The sequence below is a fragment of the Maniola hyperantus genome, chromosome 21 (assembly GCF_902806685.2).
Source record: "Maniola hyperantus chromosome 21, iAphHyp1.2, whole genome shotgun sequence".
Classification (NCBI taxonomy): Eukaryota; Metazoa; Arthropoda; class Insecta; order Lepidoptera; family Nymphalidae; genus Maniola; species Maniola hyperantus.
In genome coordinates this window covers 8,229,673-8,251,674 of record NC_048556.1, presented here as the reverse complement: position 1 = coordinate 8,251,674, position 22,002 = coordinate 8,229,673, and the positions used below count along the sequence as shown (strand labels likewise).

Genomic DNA, 22,002 nt, shown 5'->3' with positions numbered 1-22,002 from the left:
ACAAGAACAGTGCGACAAAACAAAGTAACACTAAACTATACAATTTGTAATACAAGAAACTGTATGGACGATATGGACTACATGCGACGATGGGGAGAGCTATGCTCATAGTTTTTTTAATATATAGACTAGCGCTTGGCTTCAATCAGACCTGGTGGCCAGTGATGATGCAGCCTAAGATGGAGCGCGCTTGCCTAGAAGATACCTATTCACTCTTGACTTGAAGGTACCCATATTACCCATATTATCTTAGTACATCCCTATGTGCTCAAATCAGAAATGAGAAGATCCGTAGGAGAACCAGAGTAAACGACATAGCTCAACAAATTGAAATTGCGAAGCTGTATTGGCAATGGACGGGGAACATAGCTGGAAGTTAGGTGTCGGTGGTTGGAGCCTAAAATCACCAGGCTATCAGTTCTTTGTAGGTATTACAATATTTACAACCTGTATTAGAATATAAATATAATTGCCCCGGCTGTATTCACGTAGTTAGTCGACGTAAGCCCGACTAGTTTAGTTAGTTAGAGAGTTAGTTTCGTTTTATATTTATAATGGAAATCACTCGTGATAGTTTAAGAAGTCGGTTAAAAACTAAAATTGTATAAGAATTTAGGAGACGTGTTGGAACTATTACTATCGAGCAGTTGGCCGTAGCGCGTTAGGCCTAAATCACAACACAAAGCCGCCTTTTAATGCGTGTGCCTTTATCGTCAAAAGTAGAGACTAGAGATATCACGTATTTAAGTCTGTTGAATGCAGTGATAGGCTTCGGCCGTGGTTAATCACCTATCTAAGGGCAAAGCCGTACCCAAAGGGCTATTCACAGTTTACCTTTAAGGCAAGAGTGAATAGGCATCGTTTAAGCAAGCGCGTTCTATTTTGGACTAAATCACAACCTTCTATCGGGTGTGATTAGATCCAAGCTGCTTTATCATACAACAAAAAGGCAAGGTTGAGACTACACTTCACTACATCGTGGTGATTGTGGATATTTCAGTAGGTTTTGATATGGTTATGTTAAGATTGTGTACACATACATTTAGCCTTAGCTGAAACAAGCCCAAACATGGAAATTGAATAGCAGGGCGTATATATCATTAAAGGTACTATTAGGTACTATGCCCGTGACTTTGTCCGCGTGGATTTAGGTTTTAAAAAATCCCGTGGGTACATACTCTTTAATTTTCCGGGGAAAAAAGTAACCTATTTCACTCTCCCAGTACCATGCAAAAACGTCAATCCGTTGATCCGTTGCGACAGGATTCAAAGACGAACCAATAACACCCACAAACAAACACTATCGCATTTATAATATGGGTAGTGGTTTTGTGGCAACACTGAGAGCGCACGTAATGCGTATATGCGTCGACGATTTGACATACACGGTACTGCATAAACATGCCATATCACTGCAGCGCGCGGCGGCGACTTTACAAGAAAGAACAGCTCCTACTTGCGCTTTATAATTTAACGTCTTATAAAGCAGACGCGCAATCGCGCGTTTCGTTAACGCGGTGTCCTGCGTAAGCGACGAATACGACGTGACGCGACCGGAGTTATATGGCAGTCTGCATCTCGCCGCAGATTGCCATATAGGCCGCAAGCACGGTATGCCGTTGAGTTGATCGCGTTCGTCGAGTTCGCAGCATCGCGTCGCGTAGTATTCGTCGCTCACGCAGGACACCGCATTAGGCTTTAATATACCCATTTGCTTGAATGCGAAACTGAAAGTGAACTTATCCATAGTTCAACTCGAACATCGCGTATTAATTGAGCTTATCGAAATCGCTGAATGCAAAGTTTTACTTGTACGAAAGGTGAGCAATTAATGCAAAATGTCACGCGCACAATCTCTTTTGCACCACTTACACTCATTTTCCTGTTATTATTCCGCCAAGCTTGTAAGTAATAAAATAACCAAACACATGCTACAAATGAGGACAGATTATGCGCTCGACATGCCCTAGTTAGCTATAGTACGGCGACAGGTCGAAATGGCATACGGGGAGGGAACGCCCCGCACACTCGCACAGCCCTCGCGCTAACCCAGTGCGGGCGAGCATAGGTGACGTGCGGATGTGCGGGGCGTCCCTCTGCCTCATACCTCGATTGCCATCAGCCTGTCTCGGACTATAGGTAAACTATAGATTTTCAAATGTTTCGTTGAAATTAACACTGCTTTCATCACCATCATAATGAACTCATCGCCAGCTCACTACTGAGCACGAGTCTCTTCTCAGAATGAGAAGGCTCTGTCCATAGTCCATCACGCAGGCCAAGTGCGGATTGGCAGACTTCGAACACCTTTGAGAACATTATGGAGAACTCTCAGGCATGCAGGTTTCCTCACGATGTTTTCATTCACGGTAAAGCCGGTAGATATTTTATAACTTAAAAGTTAAGGCGCACATAACTCCGAAAAGTTAGAGGTGCGTGCCCAGGATCGAACCGCCGACCTCCCACATAAGAGGTAGACATCTTAACCACTAGGCTATCACAACATTACTACATCCTTTGCTTAGTGTAAACAAATCGTGAGTTTGTGATTTCGGCGTGTTGTTCGTAATCACTGTATCGCGTGACAACTGACATCGTGTGCATACTTTGGTTGAACCCTCCACAACTTAGAGCTCTTACACACAAGCTTCTTCGTTGATGGCACAATAGGGATAATTCGTACTAATACTAATCCGTACTAATATTACAAATGCGAAAGTGTGTCTGTCTGTCTGCTAGCTTTTCACAGCTCATCCGTTTAACCGATTTGATGAAATTTGGTACAGAGATAGCTTGCATCCCAGGGAAGGACATAGGCTACTTTTGATCCCGGAAAATCAAAGAGTTCCCACGGAATTTTTAAAAACCTAAATTCACGCGGACGAAGTCGCGGGCATCATCTAGTATTATATATGCGAAAGTGAATTTAAAAGAAAATCTCCAGCCATTTGGCAATTAGTTTAAAAAATTCGAAAAGGTATCTTTTAAAACGCAACTTTTATAGTTAGTTTTTTAACTTGAACAATTTATTAAACTTTAAGGGTGTCTGGCAGGAGGTTGCCATGATACTAAGGGTCTGGCAATGCATGCCGTGATTTCTAATACTATTCTAAAGAAAATATAAAAAAATAGACTTTATACTTTGCCATAACATTTGTTACCTGTTATCTCCCAAAGCCACCATGATCCAAACAAACATCTAAAGTTTAGATGTTTAGATTCTAAACCAACGTTGCTCCCAGTGTTGGGAGACAATACGCAGAGAAACTTTCAGCTTTTATAAAATAACGATGGTCCAGCACGCGCTGGCTCTTAGTCCAAAACTTTAGAACAAACAATTAATTTTTAAACCACGCTAAATTATAGAATAGACACTTTACGCTAGCGTTTACACAGTTTACAGACAGCCAGCCGCAAAGTGCAGGCGCTCAAAGCGTTTCGTTCTACATACAACTACACTCGTAGGTACATCTACAACTCGTGAAGTTGTAGCTCTACGGGTAATAGGTCAACTCGTTAGCGCGGAAAACGTAGCTTGTAGTTATTATGACATTTTATTAAAGCAATTTAAGATGAACAATAATTACGAGCGGTAAGTGAATAAGGTATGTCGACTAGTTGTTTTTTATTACTTCACTGTAATGGCAGCTATCCTCTCTTAAGTTTTAATTTTAATATGTTATATAGGTACCAGGAACATCCCCGGGTTAGATTCAGTGGAATAAAAAAAAAAACCAGTCAAGTGCGAGTCAGACTCGCGCAATACAATCGTATTTTTTCGACTTTTCACGATAAATCAAAAACTATTATGCATAAAAATAAATAAAACTCCGTTTTAGAATGTACAGCTAAAGCCCTTTCATATGATATACCACTTGGTATAGTTATCTTACTTTGGAAATTGAAAAACTAATTATTTTGTTCATGAACACATTCAATTTTATTGTGTGAAGTAACCACAAATTCACGGTTTTCATGTTTTCCCCCTTATGTCTGCTATAAGCTACCTATCTGCCAAATTTCATGATTCTAGGTTAACGGGAAGTACCCTGTAGGTTTCTTGACAGACACGACAGACAGACATACAACGAAGTGATCCTATAAAGGTTCCTTTTTCCTTTTGAGGTACGGAACCCTAAAAATCTATAGTTTTTTGAGTTTGCGGTCCCAAGGTGCTAGAACAGCGACCTGGCATCGGAAAGCGCAGCGTTGGAAGACCCCTCACTAGGTGCACATACGACATCGAACGAGTCGCAGAGAGCCGCTGGATTCAGGCGGCGCAAGACCGTGGTGTGTGCAATTCCTTACAAGAGCCCTGTCTCAATGTATATGAGACCTGTCTATAAGTTGATAATATGATTACTAAGTTAAGTCACCCATCAATATGCCGTAGCAATAGCATCCTAACATAATATTAACTGCACTTTAGTACGTAAATATTAAAAGATTCGTCCTAATCAAAGGTGCGTACTGCGTAGGTCGAGGACAACTCGAGCGCTACGGACTAAGCTACGGTACATAGTGGGCGGTACGAGTATAATAGCTCGGTAAAAAGTCCGGATTGTCGGTAACGAGGGTGTATAACCGGACCGTACCAATCGCTTCTTAATAGCAGTAATGGCCATACGTATTCATAGCCTCTCCCGATTTACATACAACACTGTAAAAGTCCGCTTTAATAAGTGCACCTTCCCCTTAATTCTGTGAACGATTTCCAATCGCTTGTCGTAAAGAATGTTGTTTATTAGTATTTAGTTGAAGTTTTCATGATTCGAACCTTATTTTGATGTGAGGAAATTACTTCACTCTATCACTTCAGTGTATAGGTATAAAGCCAGTTTACGCATCTGTCTGTTTATAAGTTCTTATATCCTAAACGTTCGTCTAGCACTGCAGATATTCATGGGCGGCGCTGTTCTTGATCACTTATATCAGGTGTGACCAGCCTGCTTGTTTGCTTTCAATGGCGTACATAGGTTTTGAAGCTAACGTAGGCATATTTTAGGTAGGAACATCAAAATTTAATGGCAGGTTATAATGAAAAATAAGCTTCGAGTTATTACAACTAGAATAAGCTTTCGAAAACTAAACGTTTTTTCTTTCTTTGTTTTCAGTTATTTTGTGACCTCTTTGACCTGAATACCATGGTTTGCTCTCTAATAAACAAAAAAGTGCAGAATAGATTTTATTAAAATTTTCCAATAAACATAACGTCAAAAGGGCCACTGACTACAGAGAAGCAGCGATATGTAAACTAGTCGAAAACTTACAAAATACAAACTAACTTTTAGTTAATAATAATTTAGAAACTTATATATTTTATTGGGAGCACAATTCGCAAAGCTTTGCCAAGCGCTAAAAAGTGGAAGTTGCGAGCGTAGGAAGGGCGCGGAGGCGTACTTATTATTCAGTGTCACTATTTTTACCCGGCGATAGGAGCTACGAGCATGAACTAGTGATCTACTAATAAGTCAATAAAAAGCCCTGGACAGACTCAAAGCGGGAAGCACGTGTACTGTTTGTGATACAGAATGAAGGAACTCTATATAAATCACGACACTACAGATATCAAAGACGACGCCACCAAAACGTGTCCTTCACAGTACACACGCTCCATAGTGTAAACTTTTTAATTCAGTTTCTTGTATTATAAGTTATAACAAAATCATTATAATAAAGATGCGATGACTCGTATCTCAATCCATACTATCCATACTAATATTATAAATTCGAATTATATCGTGTTTGTCGATTTGCTAGCTTTTCACAGCCCATCCGTTCAACCGATTTTGACGAAATTTTGTACATAGGTAGCTTGTATCCCGGGGCTACATAAGCTACTTTTTGTCCCAGAAAATAAGTTTGTATTAATGACAAAATGAGTCAACTGTTACAGTTTTTACACATCTTTGATTAAAACGACACTTACGAACATGCTTCAAAATATTATGATATCCTGTTACCAGTCTACAAACATCATAAGAATAGCATTGGACACTTTTACGTTGCGCGGTATATTTGCCCACGTCTGATATAAAGGTCCTATATCGCCCTTTAGTTAGTTGAGTAAGGAACTTTAACCTGTACAGTATTTTAGCGTTTAAACTATCGTGAGTGATTTCCATTAATACTATATTTCTACGGCTATACTCACGTATCCAGTCGACGTTAGCCCGACTAGTTTCGAACCCATCCGGGGTCCTTTATCAAGGGGGTCTGTACAGTATTGTATGTAAATCGGGAAAGTCTGTGAATATTTCAGGTTTAAACTATTAAGCACCGTGCCTATGCCGGTGTGGAACGAGCGCGGTTAAAGCCAAATTACCGGTTCGGAACCAATCGATCGAGATTATATTTACCGAACCGAGTTTTACAGAATTGGGCACAGTTAGCTTTAAATTCGGAAAAGGGCATGGAATACATTTAAAATCAGAAACCTGCTACATTATTCCGTGCCAATTAGGATTTAAACTGTAAGTACCTATCCATATTCCATACTAATAATATAAATCCCAAATTGTTCCTGTCTGTCTGCTAGCTTTTCACGAATCATCCGTTGAACCGAATTTGACGATTTTTTTTAGTACAGCTTACATACCGAGGATGAACAAAGGATACTTTCTATCCTGGAAAAGAATAGAAACTATGCCACACATAACCAGTTTTACCTGCAGGTAGGTCATCCCGGCGCCTCCACCAATTTGTAACTTAAGCTGCCCCAAGCAGAAGAAGCGCCGGAATAACCAGTGTCATTGCATGGCACAACCTAAAAAGTTCTCAGCTCAGCATAACAAATCATTTATGTGCACGATTGCAGGTACAAATTACAATGATGGTTTTACAGTAGTTTGTTTACATCTACAATCCGCCTACAATGGGCATGCAAAATTTATTTTTCTTAAGTTTAACTGATATAGGATTTACCATGAAATATCTACCATACAATACTGTATACTCTAGCACAAACACAAGAGCATACAGCGCTGAGTTTTAGCTGTGACCCTCAAATGGAAAATCAAAGAGTTCCAACGGAATTTTTAAAAACATACGTCCACGGGGACGAAGTCGCGGGTATCATCTAGTATTCAATATTACTGAATAAAATATAATACAATATGAATACGAATACCACAGAGCTTCGTATCAAGTGAATAGTTAATTGCAATTTTAAATTTATCGTGAACATATTATTGCCCGATATCTATCAAAATAATTACGAACGCATTCATCATTTGAAATGTTTCGCAAAATTTTCGTAATTAATACATTACCTAGCGCTTTTTGGATGTTGTATTATTTTCGGCATAAACACGAAAATGCTTTATATTATTTTTGTATCTATTATTTATTATAATGCAAGTATAAAGCCCCGGTCACACACAACACGCAATTGGAGCGACCGCCGGATCACAGCAGCGGCACTTCGACTGTAGGTCGACACCTACAGACGGAGTGGAATGGGGTCTTTCTGATAATTACCCAAAATTCAGTTACCAATAGGTACCATTCTACACTCTTTGATTGTCCTAACTGTTTTTATAAAGAAGTCTTTATGCGCAGGCCACATTGGGAGCTAAGCGATACCAAACTAAGATCGTTTCGCTCGCTTACAAGGTACAAATCGCTGGCTTAGTTTAGCTCTGTAGTTCGCGGTGTAAACCGAAGTATGAAACGATGCAGAAGCGACATGAGCGAAAGCAAAACGAATTTAGTTCCGTTTCACCTTGCTCCCAACGTGACCTCAGCTCAAGTGGAGAACGCATCTAAACTAATGAATGTGGGGCATATTGGACCGGCGATTTAAAAAACTGGCGAGAAATGGCTGAAGCTGAGGACTGGGTATAATGGCGCTCATTAAGGAACCCCTATCTGTCCGACTGACTGACCGACTATCTAGAAACTACTGTTCCGTCCTACTATATGGTGTTCTGTTGCAGCAGCAACTTGCATCGCTACAGTCGTGCTGTGATCCTGATCACATTTTATTCGCGTCCGGCCTCGCGACATACTATCGAAATCGGATCGCAACAAATAACATCGGAGCCGCCGCCGTCTTACCACTCCATCTGTCCGACTGACGTCCTGTCATAGCAGCAACTTGCATCACTCGTCAATCACCAATCACGGATAGCTGCCGTCCCGCTGTGTCTGAACAGGGCATAGTGAGATCCTGACCACATTTCGTTCGCGTTCGGCCTCGCGGCACATTATCGAAATCGGACCGCAATAATTACATCGGAGCCGCCGTCCGGCCACTCCATCTGTCCGACTGACTGACCGAATAAATATACGGCCGCGATAAACTTTTATCATCGGGGGATTCATTATTCGACTCTTTTAAATGACCTCTTTTAAAAGGGTTTATAACAGGAGGGTTCTTCGTGCCAACTCTTAGCTTCAATAATTTAAATTGCATACCAAAAATTGTGCATTGTTTTATTTTTTCAGCAATTATAAAAAGGACCTGACACGACCAAGGTGCAGGATAGGAAGCAAGTGCTAGTGTCCAAGGCTAAGATCCTCTTTGGATCACTAAGCTGGCGAAATACAGAAGTAGAAATAATTAAATAGGTAGTTCCTAACACGTTGGTATGGTCATGCAGTTTAACCTTTCATATTTTATTGTATAGAAGAACAAGTCATATCTAGTATACTAAGTAAAATTATAACTATGCGGGATGTGGGGGTCTGTCTGCTAGCTTTTCGCACCCGTTCAACCGATTTTGACGGGTAAGAGATAGCTTGCGTCCAGGGAGCGGACCTACGGTTTTCTTTGCCTCGAAAAATCAAAGAGTTCCCAGGGGATTTAAAAAAGTTAAATACACGCGTACAAAGTCGGAGGCTAGTAGTAGGTAATTAAATAAATAAAAGAAACAATAATTCAAAGTTCAGTTACGATAACTTACTTCATTTTAAACATTGTTACAATAAAATTGCGATCAAGAAAACGGAACTTTTGAATTTGGATTTATTTATTGAGATCCGCCCCTTTGTGATAGTACCCACTTAAGGCACAATAAATAGGTTATACCTACTTTCTTTTGAAGATTTTACTCCGAAAGAATGAAAATTTATATTTACTTAGTACTAAATACAAGTACATACCTTAATACCTAAATAGACAAAAATGATGTCAACACAAGATGCAAATGCACGTTGTCCACGTGGATTTCGGTTTTTGAAAATCTCGTGGGAACTGTTTGATTTCCGGAGAATAAAAATAGCTTAGGTAGGTATATCATATTCGTCCAAGTCTCCAGGTACAGTCAACTACATACGCTACGGCGTGACTGAAGAACAAACCAAAAAACAAAGACAATTTCGCATCTATAAAATTAGTAATGATTTTTACCTAAATCTTGAATGAAAACTGAAACTATTTGTGTATCGTAATCGGTTTCCTAAAATAATTTGGAAAACAAACAAACGCTGCGCTGTAAAAAACATTACAGCCCCAAACGCCGTGTAATTTTTTTTAGAATAAAAATCCTATTTGTTTTGTTTTCACCGAAACGACCGTCAGCTGTCGTCTGATTACTCTGTACTTTGCTGTCACTTTCGTTTAGTGATGTGCGACTACGAGTAACTTATTGTGGCATATCGATTCGAACTAATTCGCCTTTACCTTCGCCTAACATTTTTAAAGATAAACCAAGGCTATTAAGCTAGATACCTATAAGCTTTACATTAAGTACATTAAGATTCAGTAAAAGTATTGACTAAGAAAACTTAACCAAACATGGCAATACCTACGAGGTCTCTAGAAGACGAACCTTATAAAATCTATTAGTGGATTGACTTGCACTTTGCTAATTATTGTAGTAGGCGGCTATCATTTATGCCGCATTTACATCAAGACTTCTCCATTCAGCGATGAACTAAGTACTGATCCTATGGATACATTTTGGTACACTACCACTTGAGACATTTTTCACTCAATAGTTAAGAAATTATCACTAATTAATTCTCATTAATTAGATTTATTGAAGTAAATAATTCGATCTGATTTAAGATCGATTTGTCAATCGTTAAATAATATTTAAATTAGTAATAAATTTGTCATTTACATAATAAAATTCTGAAAAAAATTCAATGTTTATTTGGCGACTGAAAAAAAAAATCGGATCTTAGTCAAAAGATACCTCGATGGTTAAATCGATTATTATGATCGATATTATTATAAATCTCACCATCCCTAGTGCCGTCATTCATTTGCTTCTATACGCGGCCCCACTCAATCTCGTTTATTATGAACGTGCAGCCAGCCAGGGCCCTGTCTCTCGCATTTAACATTGGTACATTTTGCTACGTAAAATGCTTTTAGTGTCACCGTTGCGTAAGTTCTCGTAGAAATTATTCGGGCCGTGTTAAAACGAAATGTAGCTTAAATGAAAAATCATTTCGCACGAAAATAAAACGTACAATTTATTTAGCGCGAACTAACAAAATCCTTTTATATATTTCTTATTTTTATTTAGTTTCATATATTTAGTACTTAGTTGATCCATATTCTATAGGTACTAAGTAATATTATCAAAAGGAATGATTTGTTTGTTTGTAATCGGTAAACTCTGAAAGTAACAGATTTAAACAAGTTTTTTTAATCCAGTTTTAAACAGAATATTTTGTTATTTTATTTGTCCTATTTTATTTGTTATCAAATTGAAGGCTTCGTTTATTCATTAATTCAAATTCCTCTTATCAGGTCTTTTCCTCTCGTTTTTTTTAAACATACGTTCTACAATTTTTAGGGTTCCGTACCTCAAAAGGTAAAACGGAACCCTTATAGGATCACTTTGTTGTCTGTCTGTCTGTCTGTGTCTGTCTGTCAAGAAACCTACAGGGTACTTCCCGTTGACTTAGAATCATGAAATTTGGCAGGTAGGTAGATCTTATAGCTGACATTTGGGGAAAAATCTGAAAACCGCGAATTTAGGGTTAGATCACACAAAAAAATTAAATTGTGGTCATGAACTAATAGTATTTTCAACTTTCGAAGTGAGTGACTATATCAAGTGGGGTATCATATGAAAGGTCTTCACCTGTACATTCTAAAACAGATTTTTATTTATTTTTATGCATCATAGTTTTTGAATTATCATGCAAAATGTCGAAAAAATACGACTGTAGTACGGAACCCTCATTGTGCGAGCCTGACTCGCACTTGGCCGGTTTTTACTTTATATTAGCAGTACACCCCTTCCGCTTGCCTTAGTTTTATTGCGTCCTTTACCCTAATTTTGAGGGAAGAGATCGCTGTTTTAGTGATATGGCCGCCTATTGTACAATTACTATCTGATAATAGGTAATAAAATTACTTTATTTTCTATGGAGTAGGTACCTACATTGATTGATTTTACTTTAATGACGAATATTTTATTTTTTACTTTACTTGATCTATGGCCACCTATGTAATTAATATTAACATACTTACATACAACTTATTTTTACATACTTGTTTGAACAATATTAATAATTATATTATGTCTCTACTTAAAAGGTTTCTGATTTTTAAACAATTTCTTTTATATAAATCATCAAAATCGAAGCTGTTCTTGAGAACTTCCGAAGATTGCCTATTTTACGTATTCATAGACTCGAAGCTTAAATAAACAATAACATCAAAATGAGTCTATTATAAATTCTTGTTTTAAGATTCTAAACATCTCCATTTCTTTTGCACATAATAACGTATGTGGGGTGCCATTCGTGACATTAATGAATAGCATTGTAAATAGACATTCTTTCGAAGGCATCCCCCCGGTTTCTAGGATGCATAATATTTCTTTTGAGTTGTCATTCACCGCTCGCCGTACAGTTGCATAAATAAATAATTCGTATCGGACCCTTCTCGACCTCAACTCAACTCGTTACTCGGAGGCACGATGACTTTGCAATACATGAATTTCTTTTTATTGAGTACCTAGTACCTACCTATAAATAGTTCGTGTAATACAAAATTCATAGATGAGTGAGGAAATTACATGAAATTCTGTCCATTTATCTCAACTCTCAAGCTATATACAAGTCGTGTAACGAGACTTTTTAAGTCCCACAGGTAGTTTTGTTTTCGATCTTATAATGATTTTAAAATACGTATTCAATGATTTACTACTCAATGGGGTAAACAGATTTTTTTCGTATAGTTGCTTAAATAAATACTTAATTCGTATCGGACCCTTCTCGACCTCAACTCAAGTCGTTCCTCAGAGGCACGATGACTTTGCAAGACATGAATTTCTTTTTATTGAGTATTGAATAGTTCGCTATACACAATGAAGAGATGCGAAAATTACGTGAAATTCCGTATATTTATCTCAAGCTCCAGCCTAAGGACGTTTCATTTTAGGCTGCATCATCAGTTGCCAGGTCTGATTGCAGCCAAGCGCTAGTCTATACATTAAAAAGACTCTCGATTTTCATGTTCAGGACACAGAAGGTACTTGAGTTTAACAAAAAAAATTAATTAATACTTCATAAAAAAATTAAGTTTGTTTTTAAAATAAACGACACAAAAATAGACATACATGACGAAACTAATAGAGTTCCTTGTTTTATTGCGGAACCCTAAAAGTAAAGATATCGATAAATGATGCTTGGGGTTTCATTTTCCAAAGTAATATACCGGCAACGAATATCCAAAATTATCAAATATCAAAATGTGTAGGACAGGAGCTCCGAAATTTTTTCTTAATTATTTACTAAAATAATTAGCTCACGTTTAAAACAATTAATCGTCAAAGACTTTTTGGACTAAATTACGTTGCTTGTAACGCAAAATTTATAAAGCGTAAAATCTTGATGGAATTATGAAGGAGCATAAAAACTTAATAAAATACATGGGCGAAATTTCGTTCAAAACAGAATAAGCGAGGGCCGAGGGTTCGTCGACTCGCGAGCCGTGGTCTACAGTCTACACTCTACTGGCTACAGTACCAATACCCCTAGCATGAGTTAATAAATTTCGAGGCTCGACAACGTCAAATGCATAAATAATAAGCTCACGTTAAAACAATTAATCGTCAAAGACTTTTAGGACTAAATAACGTTGCTTCTAACGCAAAATTTATAAAGCGTAAAATCTTGATGGAATTATGAAAGAGCAGAAAAACTTAATAAAATACTTGGGCGAAATTTCGTCCAAAACAAAATAAGCGAGGGCCGAGGGTTCGTCGACTCGCGAGCCGTGGTCTACAGTCTACACTCTACTGGCTACAGTACCAGCAGTACCAGTACCCCTAGCATGAGTTAATACATCCCAAGGTCAAACAAACGGTCTATCTCTTTAAATACACTTTTTAACTTTAGTGTGTTCTGATACTCGAAATCAATCGCCCTTATCGAGTTGAGCAAACTTGTGCTACAGGTACTGTAGTAGAAAGGCCCGATCCCCCTCGCTTTTGGCTACGGAGTTTCGGCACATTCATTACAAAAGCGACACATCGCCGGGCCCTGCTTTAATAATTCCTCTCATTTGATTCCCCCGAGCGAGTCGCAAGACTGCACGCCCGGCTCACTGTATCAATCAACATCAAACAAACGTATATCTCTTTAAATACAATTTTAGGGTTGAAATATTTTGGGCAATAAATACTTTTAACGATCTCATAAATAAAATTTGAAGTAGGACCTATTTCTAAGTTGAACATCACTTACAAAATTTCGACTATATAAATTGGGGATTTTTTATACATTTCTGCTAAAAAAATACAATGAACGTGAATGTTCCATCATTCACGTTCATTGTATTTTTTTAGCAGAAATGTTAAAAAAACCGGTCAAGTGCGAGGCCGACTTGAACAAGTAGGGTTTCCTACCACACCGTATAAGAAATAACACTTTTTAATGTTTTTTAATTTTCAGGGCGACCATTTGGAATTTTTTATTATTTGTTGTTATAGCGGCAATAGAAATACATATTCTGTGAAAATTTAAACTCTCTATCTATTAGGGTTCACGAGATACAGCCCGTTGACAGACAGAAGGACGGACGAACGGACAGCGGAGGCTTAGTAATAGTGTCCCGTTGGCATCCTTCGGGTAAGGAATCATAAAAAGCATCGCACTGTATCTAAGCATAGGCATACCGAACTGTTTCAAAAAGGCCTTAGCGTGACTGATAGGGGACGAGACCTAAAACAACAAAAGCCCGGGGTGTGTGCCATTCATGCGACCCGCATCCAACCAACTGCGAACTAAAAAGAATTATTCCGTACAAAGATCTACTCGAGAGTAATAAAGATGTTATAATACATCCTCGTGCGCCACGTTAGCCTATCATCAAGGAGCAACATACACTAGGGGACACGCTCTACTGATGCTAAAATTCTGGCATATTCTTTATAATGGGGAGTGCTCTGAAGAGCCTTTTGACCTCATTCCACCCTCATTTTTCTACAACCGCACCGCGCGCCACCGTAAGGAATTTCACCCTCACCACCTGTCTGGTGCACTTCGACCGTCCGCTGTGCCAGATCCTTCTTTCCACGCACATGCAAACTGTGGAACCAACTCCCATCGGCGGTGTTCCCACTAGATTACAACATGGGGTTATTCAAGGGGCGGACCAACAGATTCCTAAAAGGCCGGCTACGCATCGGCGGTTCCTCTGGTGCTGCAAATGTTCATGGGCGGCGGTAATCACTTAACATCAGGTGACCCGCCTGCTCGCTATCTCTATTAAAAATATATATATATCTTTACATAATTGGACAAAGGCTTCGTCTCTCATAATATGAGTGATGGGGGTACGGATTTTATATGAGTAGGTAACGTAGGTTAGGTAGGCTGGCTACTAAAATGCCAGATATTCAGTCATGCAGGATCACTAGAAATGTTAAGTTGAACACAAAGCGTATGATAAATATTGTAAATATTCCTTTTATTAAAGCCTTTGTAACCAATAGGCTTTTTCTAAAAAACTGCCTCTGTGTTCATATTATGCCAGAAAGTAGGAGACGACACACCGACCATTGACACAAGCGATCATTATCATCATCATCTTATCACTGTCTTACTACTGAGAACGGGTCTCTTCTCAGAATGAGAAGAGTTTGGTCATAGTTTACCACGCTAGCCAAGTGCGGATTGGCAGACGCACACGATACCATCATAATATTTTGTCGACCAAGTGGTCTCATAGTTTTGTAAAAGGATACGTTGTATCTATCGCCTCTCTGCAAGGAGGTTGTGCGTTTCATTTTTGCCCGCCATGTGACAGCCCTGTGCTCTAGGGTTGCAACTGTCACATGCAATCCTTTTTATCGCTGCATTCGTGATCTAGCTATCGTAGGGGCATGGCCGCCGGCTGTATGTCTCTCGGACAAAGGAGGCGCGTGCTTTGATCTGCGCGTAATGAAATAGTACGATATGCACTTCAAGAGCAGATACATTCGATGGCCCCATCTTGCCGATATATTAAGCTGTAGAATATAATAGGGAGAGTTAAATTCGCATTGCTAATTCCGCCGCGCTTTGTATATTCAACGCGATTCTATAACTGGCTCTGTATTTTAGCTCCAAGCTCTCTCCAATGTAGTTTCGAACAGTATAGTTCTGACCTGTCTCTTATTCATTCGAAATAGTTTCTTATCTTTCGTGTGGACTATACAGATTTCAAACCCCAATTTTACCCCCTTAGGGGTTGAATTTTCGTTCTTTCTTCAGAAAAATCCTTTCTTAACGGATGCCTACGTCATAATAGCTATCTGTATACCAAAATTCAGCCTGATCCGTCCAATGGTTTGAGCTGTGAGTTGAAAGATTAGTCAGCCAGTCAATTAGCTTTTTGTAATATATATTTAGATTTTTTTAAATTTTGACTACGTTTTAAGAAAATTACAAAATATAAGAAGAATTAAAAATTAAAATATAAACATTGGAAGAACAAAAGACAACTCTTTCGATAATTGATACAATGTGCCTATGTAATATAATTTCATACATTCTTAACTTACGACTACATTAATCATAAAACCATTAAAACCAGCTTCCACTGTATAACATAAATAAAATAAAAATAACGATATTTTTATAACAAAATAAATATCATAAAAGAAATAAAGAAAAGATTCCATTTCGTATGTCGAATTCAATCGCGAAAATATGTTCAACTATAAATAATAACACGACGCGACGTCGCGCACGTCGATTTCCTCCGTGCATAGGAAATTGCTTTCATTTTTAAGCGTGAAAACAATGTGGGCCGTAAATAAAATTATTCACGCCCACACAAATTGGAGTAGGTTTTGCTTTTGCAGTTCGCTGAATGTAGGGTCACCATAATACATCGATGCAATAATGACAACTCATTTTAGCGAACTTTTTTCCCTTTTCTTCTAGTGCCATCTCCTATCGGAGGTCGGCAATCATTAAGGCTAACAGGTTTTTGCCCACCTGCCCTAAACAGTGGGTGTGACTGGTCGGGCACCCAACGTGATCTTGTACTATGTTGAACCACTGGCGAAGGTTCTTAAGCCAGGATGTTCGCCTACGGCCAGGTCTACGTTTGTCTACATTTTCTATGCTAAGGAACTATAGAAAAACACGCAACTTGCCAAATAGATAGCAGTCAAATTAGAGATCAAATGAAGTCGGTTACTAACTCAAGTGTTAGTTACCTACTGCAATCATTAATACCTATTCATGTGAATGCAAGCGAATCTTTTTTATGTGATGCTTGTGACAGAAACAATCTGCTGATTGTGTTTGAAGTTATCACAATTGTTTGAAATACTCGGCGGACTGAGCTCATCGTCTCACAAATTGTCTCCTCCGCCCCACTCTTATTCCGCCTCTGCTTCTATAGGCATAATTTAGTTCAATATGTAGAGGTTTGTTGGGTTTAAAGAATAACCTGTAAAGTCAACACTTTCCTACGAAATCGGTAAGATCTGGCAACAGTAACCGGTTGACAGTCAGTACTCGGTACAATTTAGCAAACAAGCTCATTGTCAAGCGTCGCGGCTCGGACGCGGGACGCGCTAACACGGCGGACGGAGTGCCAGTTCACAAACACAGGGCCCACTTGTTTGCAAGCCGCATGATGAAGACGCGACATTCATCGCTATAATTAATGTCCCTTTTGTCATCGTCGTTACGTTATGCACTATGGAGTTGCGAGTTGCGACTATAATGTAATTACTAACGAGTTTTACGTTATACGACATTGTTTTGATATAAGGTTATATTAAGGTTTTTTCTTAGAGCTTATTATTTATTAAGAACGTATCACTAATTGATGATGAGCTACTGTGGACGGCTTATGTCATCATCGTGTTACGTTTTTTGGCATTGTTACTATAAAGAGCTGTAAGGTTTTTTCATTGAGCTTCATATAAGTATTTACTAAGGACACACTTACCGAATCTTGATCGTGGGCATTTGGTGTGGACGGCTGTGCTGGCCTAGGAGGTGGAGGGTAGCCCTGTTGACAATCAAATGAGGGTATTTAACTATTAAGATGCATTTGACGATTCAAAAGTACTTGTAATAAAAATATTTTTATTTATTTATTTTTTTATTTTTTTTTTATTTTTTTTTTTATTTTTTTTTATTTTTTTTATTACATCGGGATAAGTAGGTACTCTATAGTTATTATAGGGCTTCAGTATATACAGGCTGTAACCAGCACGCTAGCAAAAACGAAGACAGGTGATAGTACTGATGATTACTGATATGATACCATAAAAAAGACGCGCAAAAAAATCCTATAATTTGTAAAAGTTCACGATATATTGCAAATAAAACATCGGACTGATGCTAGAGGTCAACGAACGTTTCGTAAGTAGGCCACTCGGAGTCAATGCCGCGTCGTAAGTGGGGCATTGACCGCAGTTTTGCACGTTATACATTGCGGATTTGAAAAATACTAAAACTACAAAATGAGGCAAATGGTATTGGATTGTGTTTAGATAGTAAAATAATACGCTAAGTTTTTACCAGCGTTCTGGTTACATCCTGTATTTAGAGATCCACACAAATGGACAATCGCAATCAAAAGTTAACACCTCCAACTCTTCGACTGACCATAATTACTTCAAAACTTTCATCCAAATACATGATTGTGAGTCACTGTGATACTTGGTTTGTCGGTGACGTAGACTTGAATCACCTGGGTTAATTCACCTACTTGCAAAAAAAACTTATCCAAACAACACGTATAAAAAGAAAAGTCGTGACTCACTAACTGACTCATCTACGCCCCATCCCTTTGACCTAGATAGCTGAAGTTTTGCAGTTTTCTTGTACTTATAATGTAGACAAGGAATAACGCTGCACTTTTAGAAGTTCTTACGGGATAGGGAATAAAGAGTATTTATACTTTCACCAAGCGAAACCGCGGGCGGTCGCCAATTGCAAATAAGTTTTAATTTGAACTCTACTCAACAACTACATTTAGTCGGTACAATAGTTAAAGACCATTGTATTAATCAATTAGTTGAAAAAATATTGAATTGTGAATTCAGTGCAGATAAAGGGTAACCGAACAAAATTGAAAAATGTATTTATATCATTAAAGGGATAAAAGTCTCCGTTGATTCATTTAGCGTCCACGGCGATCCTTAAACGAGCTTGGCCGAGTGGCGGTATTAATTGGAAGCGACGCCGGCGCCGTCTGCCACTCAAGTAATTAACTGGCATTACGTTACCTCTGCAGATGGCGTTACTATTTATTTTTATAAGGCGAAATACATGTCAAAAATAGAGGACGCAGCGTGCAGTTTTGTTTTTTGCCACCACCACCAAACGTCCAGGAACCACTTGTTCCTGGACGTTTCCAACTAAGAGCTTGTCCAGAAGGAGCGTATTCGCCGCGATTCTCTCGTGCGTATCACGCGCGACCGCTTTGCCCAGAAAGAGTGTACCTACGCGCGAGCATTTTGGAGTTCCATTTCCCTGGATACGTGCATTCGTTCTGGAGTTCGCGCGTTAACTGGGCGCAACAAGGCGTCCCTAGTATCTCGACTCGCGCGCATTACGCGCGAATCACGCGCGAGTCGAGAGTCTGGCGTAGTGCACGCGATTTACGCGCGTATTTTGAATAAATTATTAGCTAAACGTCGAGACATACGAAGTGTATTTGTTATAGTATAGTTGGGAATTGGGATGAAGTTTTATTGCAGTTGTCACAAATGCATTGCAACACACAGTCCGCGTGCAGGTCTATTACAGGCATTCAGTGTAAACTGCATATAGACTGTTGTGTCAACTGCAATAAAATTGCATCTCAACTGCAATTTTACAGTCGGCTTGCAGTCTAAATTCAGTCCGTCTGTTTAGACCCTAAATAGTATGATTGTCAATACATCGGAATTGACACACATTTGTAGGTATAGTACGCGACAGATCGAGATGGCAATCGGGGAGGTAACGCCCCGTACATCACCCGCACTAACCCAATGCGCGTGAGCGTGGGTGACGTGCGGGTGTGCGGGGCGTCCCCCGGCTTCATACCCCGATTGCCATCTCAACCTGTCGGTCGCGCACTATTATTACAAGTTATAACTACTAGACGTAACCCACAAGTTGTGGGTGACTCGTGAAGTTTTACTCGGACGACGCGACGGTGGGGGCCCACGACCCCGATAAAGTTTATTAAGATTAATAGGTGTTGACCTCCTAGCACACTGACCGATAATCCTACACTTATCTCATATTTGCTGAAATCGAGGGAGTTCCCAAAAATACAAAATAATATAACAAGAGGTTTAGGTAGAGGTATTTTCGAGTTTATAATAAGCAGGTATGACGTATGTTCGAGTTTGGTTCCACAGGTTTCCGCTCTAAAGCGTATGACACATTGGAGTGGTTTACGAGAGTAGAAAGTAAGGAAAGCACCATAATGTTAGCGAGGACAAGACACCGTCCGCCCGCGCGCGATTTTCCGCGCATTTGTGATAATTTTCAGCATTTTTTAAATTTATTGCAACTGTGTACACCTTTACCAATGTGACAGAACTGAAGCAAAATTTTCAGTCTAAATTGTAAGAGCAAGCGAAACTTCGCGTGCGGAATTTCCTCTACATTTGTCGCTCAGGTAGAAAAAACCCCTGCAACCCGTAAGAAAATCGGAAGCTACGATTCTAAACGCACTGGAAATCTGGAATATCTTCTATCTATCTGGAATATCTTCTATATTCTTAGCCCGATATCAAAAAAACGCGAACTATACGTTGGTTTTAAAGAGAGTAAAGTTCACGATTCGACGTCCAACTGCAACGTCGCCAATGTTTTGAAAAGAAAGCAATTTCGCAAATCGTTGCACAGCTCTCTACAATTGCTACTCCAAACAATTACTTCATAAAGTGGAGATTGCACGTGATTATAAACGATCGTTGAGAAGTTGACCGGCTTCGCTCTAACTTAGTTCCATACAACTCAAAGTTTCCTACTTTAACTCAACGGGTAAAGGCGCTTAAAACTTCCGAGCAAAGGGAATATCATTTTCATTCCACTTTTGTTACATGAAAGGCACAATCTAGTAGTTTTTATTTACTCGCCTTTTAAGTGGTGTTCCTCAGTTTTCCCTACTAAAAATAACCTTAGAACAATAAGTCTAACTAGAATCCTGAGAATATTTATTTATGCAGAAATAGCCGCCAAATCCAACTCGAGAGGGTAGAATTCGAAAAGCTTTGAGATGTCTTCTGGTCCAAAATTCCTGTGTCTGAAGATCAAAGTCTTCGTACAGTGCGTGTGGCCAGTGATGACATATGGATCGGAGACATGGTCTCATCAGAAAGCTAAAAGTCATAAAGAGATAAGCTCAAAGTTTCTCAACGTAATCAAATCCGAAATAAGGAGATCCTTATCAGAACCAGCTGCGCGATTGCGGGCGAATGACAGCTACACTGTCACGATCGCAATCACCTCTGATTGGTTGACGCTCGCTCACTATTGGCTACAATGCATTGTTGCAACAAGAATCGCACAAATTCAGCCAATCACAACAATTGAGATTGTAATAATGATTGATGCAGGTTTTAGGCAATCGCCCTACAGAATAACCGACACAGCTCAACGGGTTTAGAAGCCGAAGTGGCAATAAGCAGATTACTAGGCGTGCCTTTTAAGTTCTGTCGTTTCCTTACTTCCCGGCAATTTTGAATTTGGAACGGTTCTATATTCGAATGCGTTTAAATTTTGGATTTCAAAACAGTTGAAAGTATCAGGATTAATGCTTTTGTTTAGTCACAGCGTCGATTGGAATCTGTCAGGTTACGTACGAAAATGAATCTTTCGAAGGAAAATGTTCGTGCAATAATTTTCTACAACTTTAGAATAGGCCTGACACGGCTGCAGTGTTTTGAAGAGCTAACATCTGTGTTCAGTGATGAAGCCCCATGTCTGCGGACTGTCGAACACTGGTATTTAGACTTCCAGCGTGGACATACTAGTGCTAGTGACAAATCTCGCGAAGGACGCCCAAAATCCGCCTTCACTGAAGATAACATCATTGCTGTGAGACAACTAATTCTCGAAGATCGTCATGTGACATATCAAGAGATAGAGGATCTATTAGACATCTCAGGGACAACCATTCAGAAGATCTTGCGTGAAGCGCTTGGTGTGAGAAAGCTAGTTTGCCGTTGGATACCGCATCTGCTTTCCGACGATCACAAGGCGCCCCGCGTCAGATGGTGCAAGAAAACTCTGCAAAGGTTCAACCGAGGAGAGTCAAATCACGTCTACGACATCATCAGTGGTGACAAATCTTGGATCTATGCCTACGAGCCTGATTCCAAACAACAATCTACAATCTGGGTCTTTCAAGACGAGCCAAAGCCAACTAAAGTTGTTCGTTCTCGAACCACTTCAAAGAAGATGGTGGAATTCGTTCGTTGGAAAAACCGGCCATGTTGCAACTATTGCACTTGAAGATCGTAGAATGGTTAATGTAGAGTGGTATACCACAGTTTGTTTACCACAAGTCGTCGCCGAACTTCAAAAATCTAACTCAAAGCGACGCATCATCCTGCACCACGACAACGCAAGCTCACA

The 22,002-nt window shown here is 39.2% G+C and overlaps 1 protein-coding gene across 6 annotated transcripts in view; it reads right to left on the bottom strand.

The window, feature by feature from the left end:
• osa (trithorax group protein osa) overlaps nt 1-22,002 on the bottom strand; it is a 174,556-nt gene that overhangs the window by 86,844 nt on the left and 65,710 nt on the right. For all 6 annotated transcript variants that reach the window (XM_069505782.1, XM_069505787.1, XM_069505786.1 and 3 more), the window contains exon 4: nt 17,363-17,425. In XM_069505782.1, the coding sequence (XP_069361883.1) occupies nt 17,363-17,425 (63 nt within the window). The remainder of the gene's footprint in view (nt 1-17,362; nt 17,426-22,002) is intronic.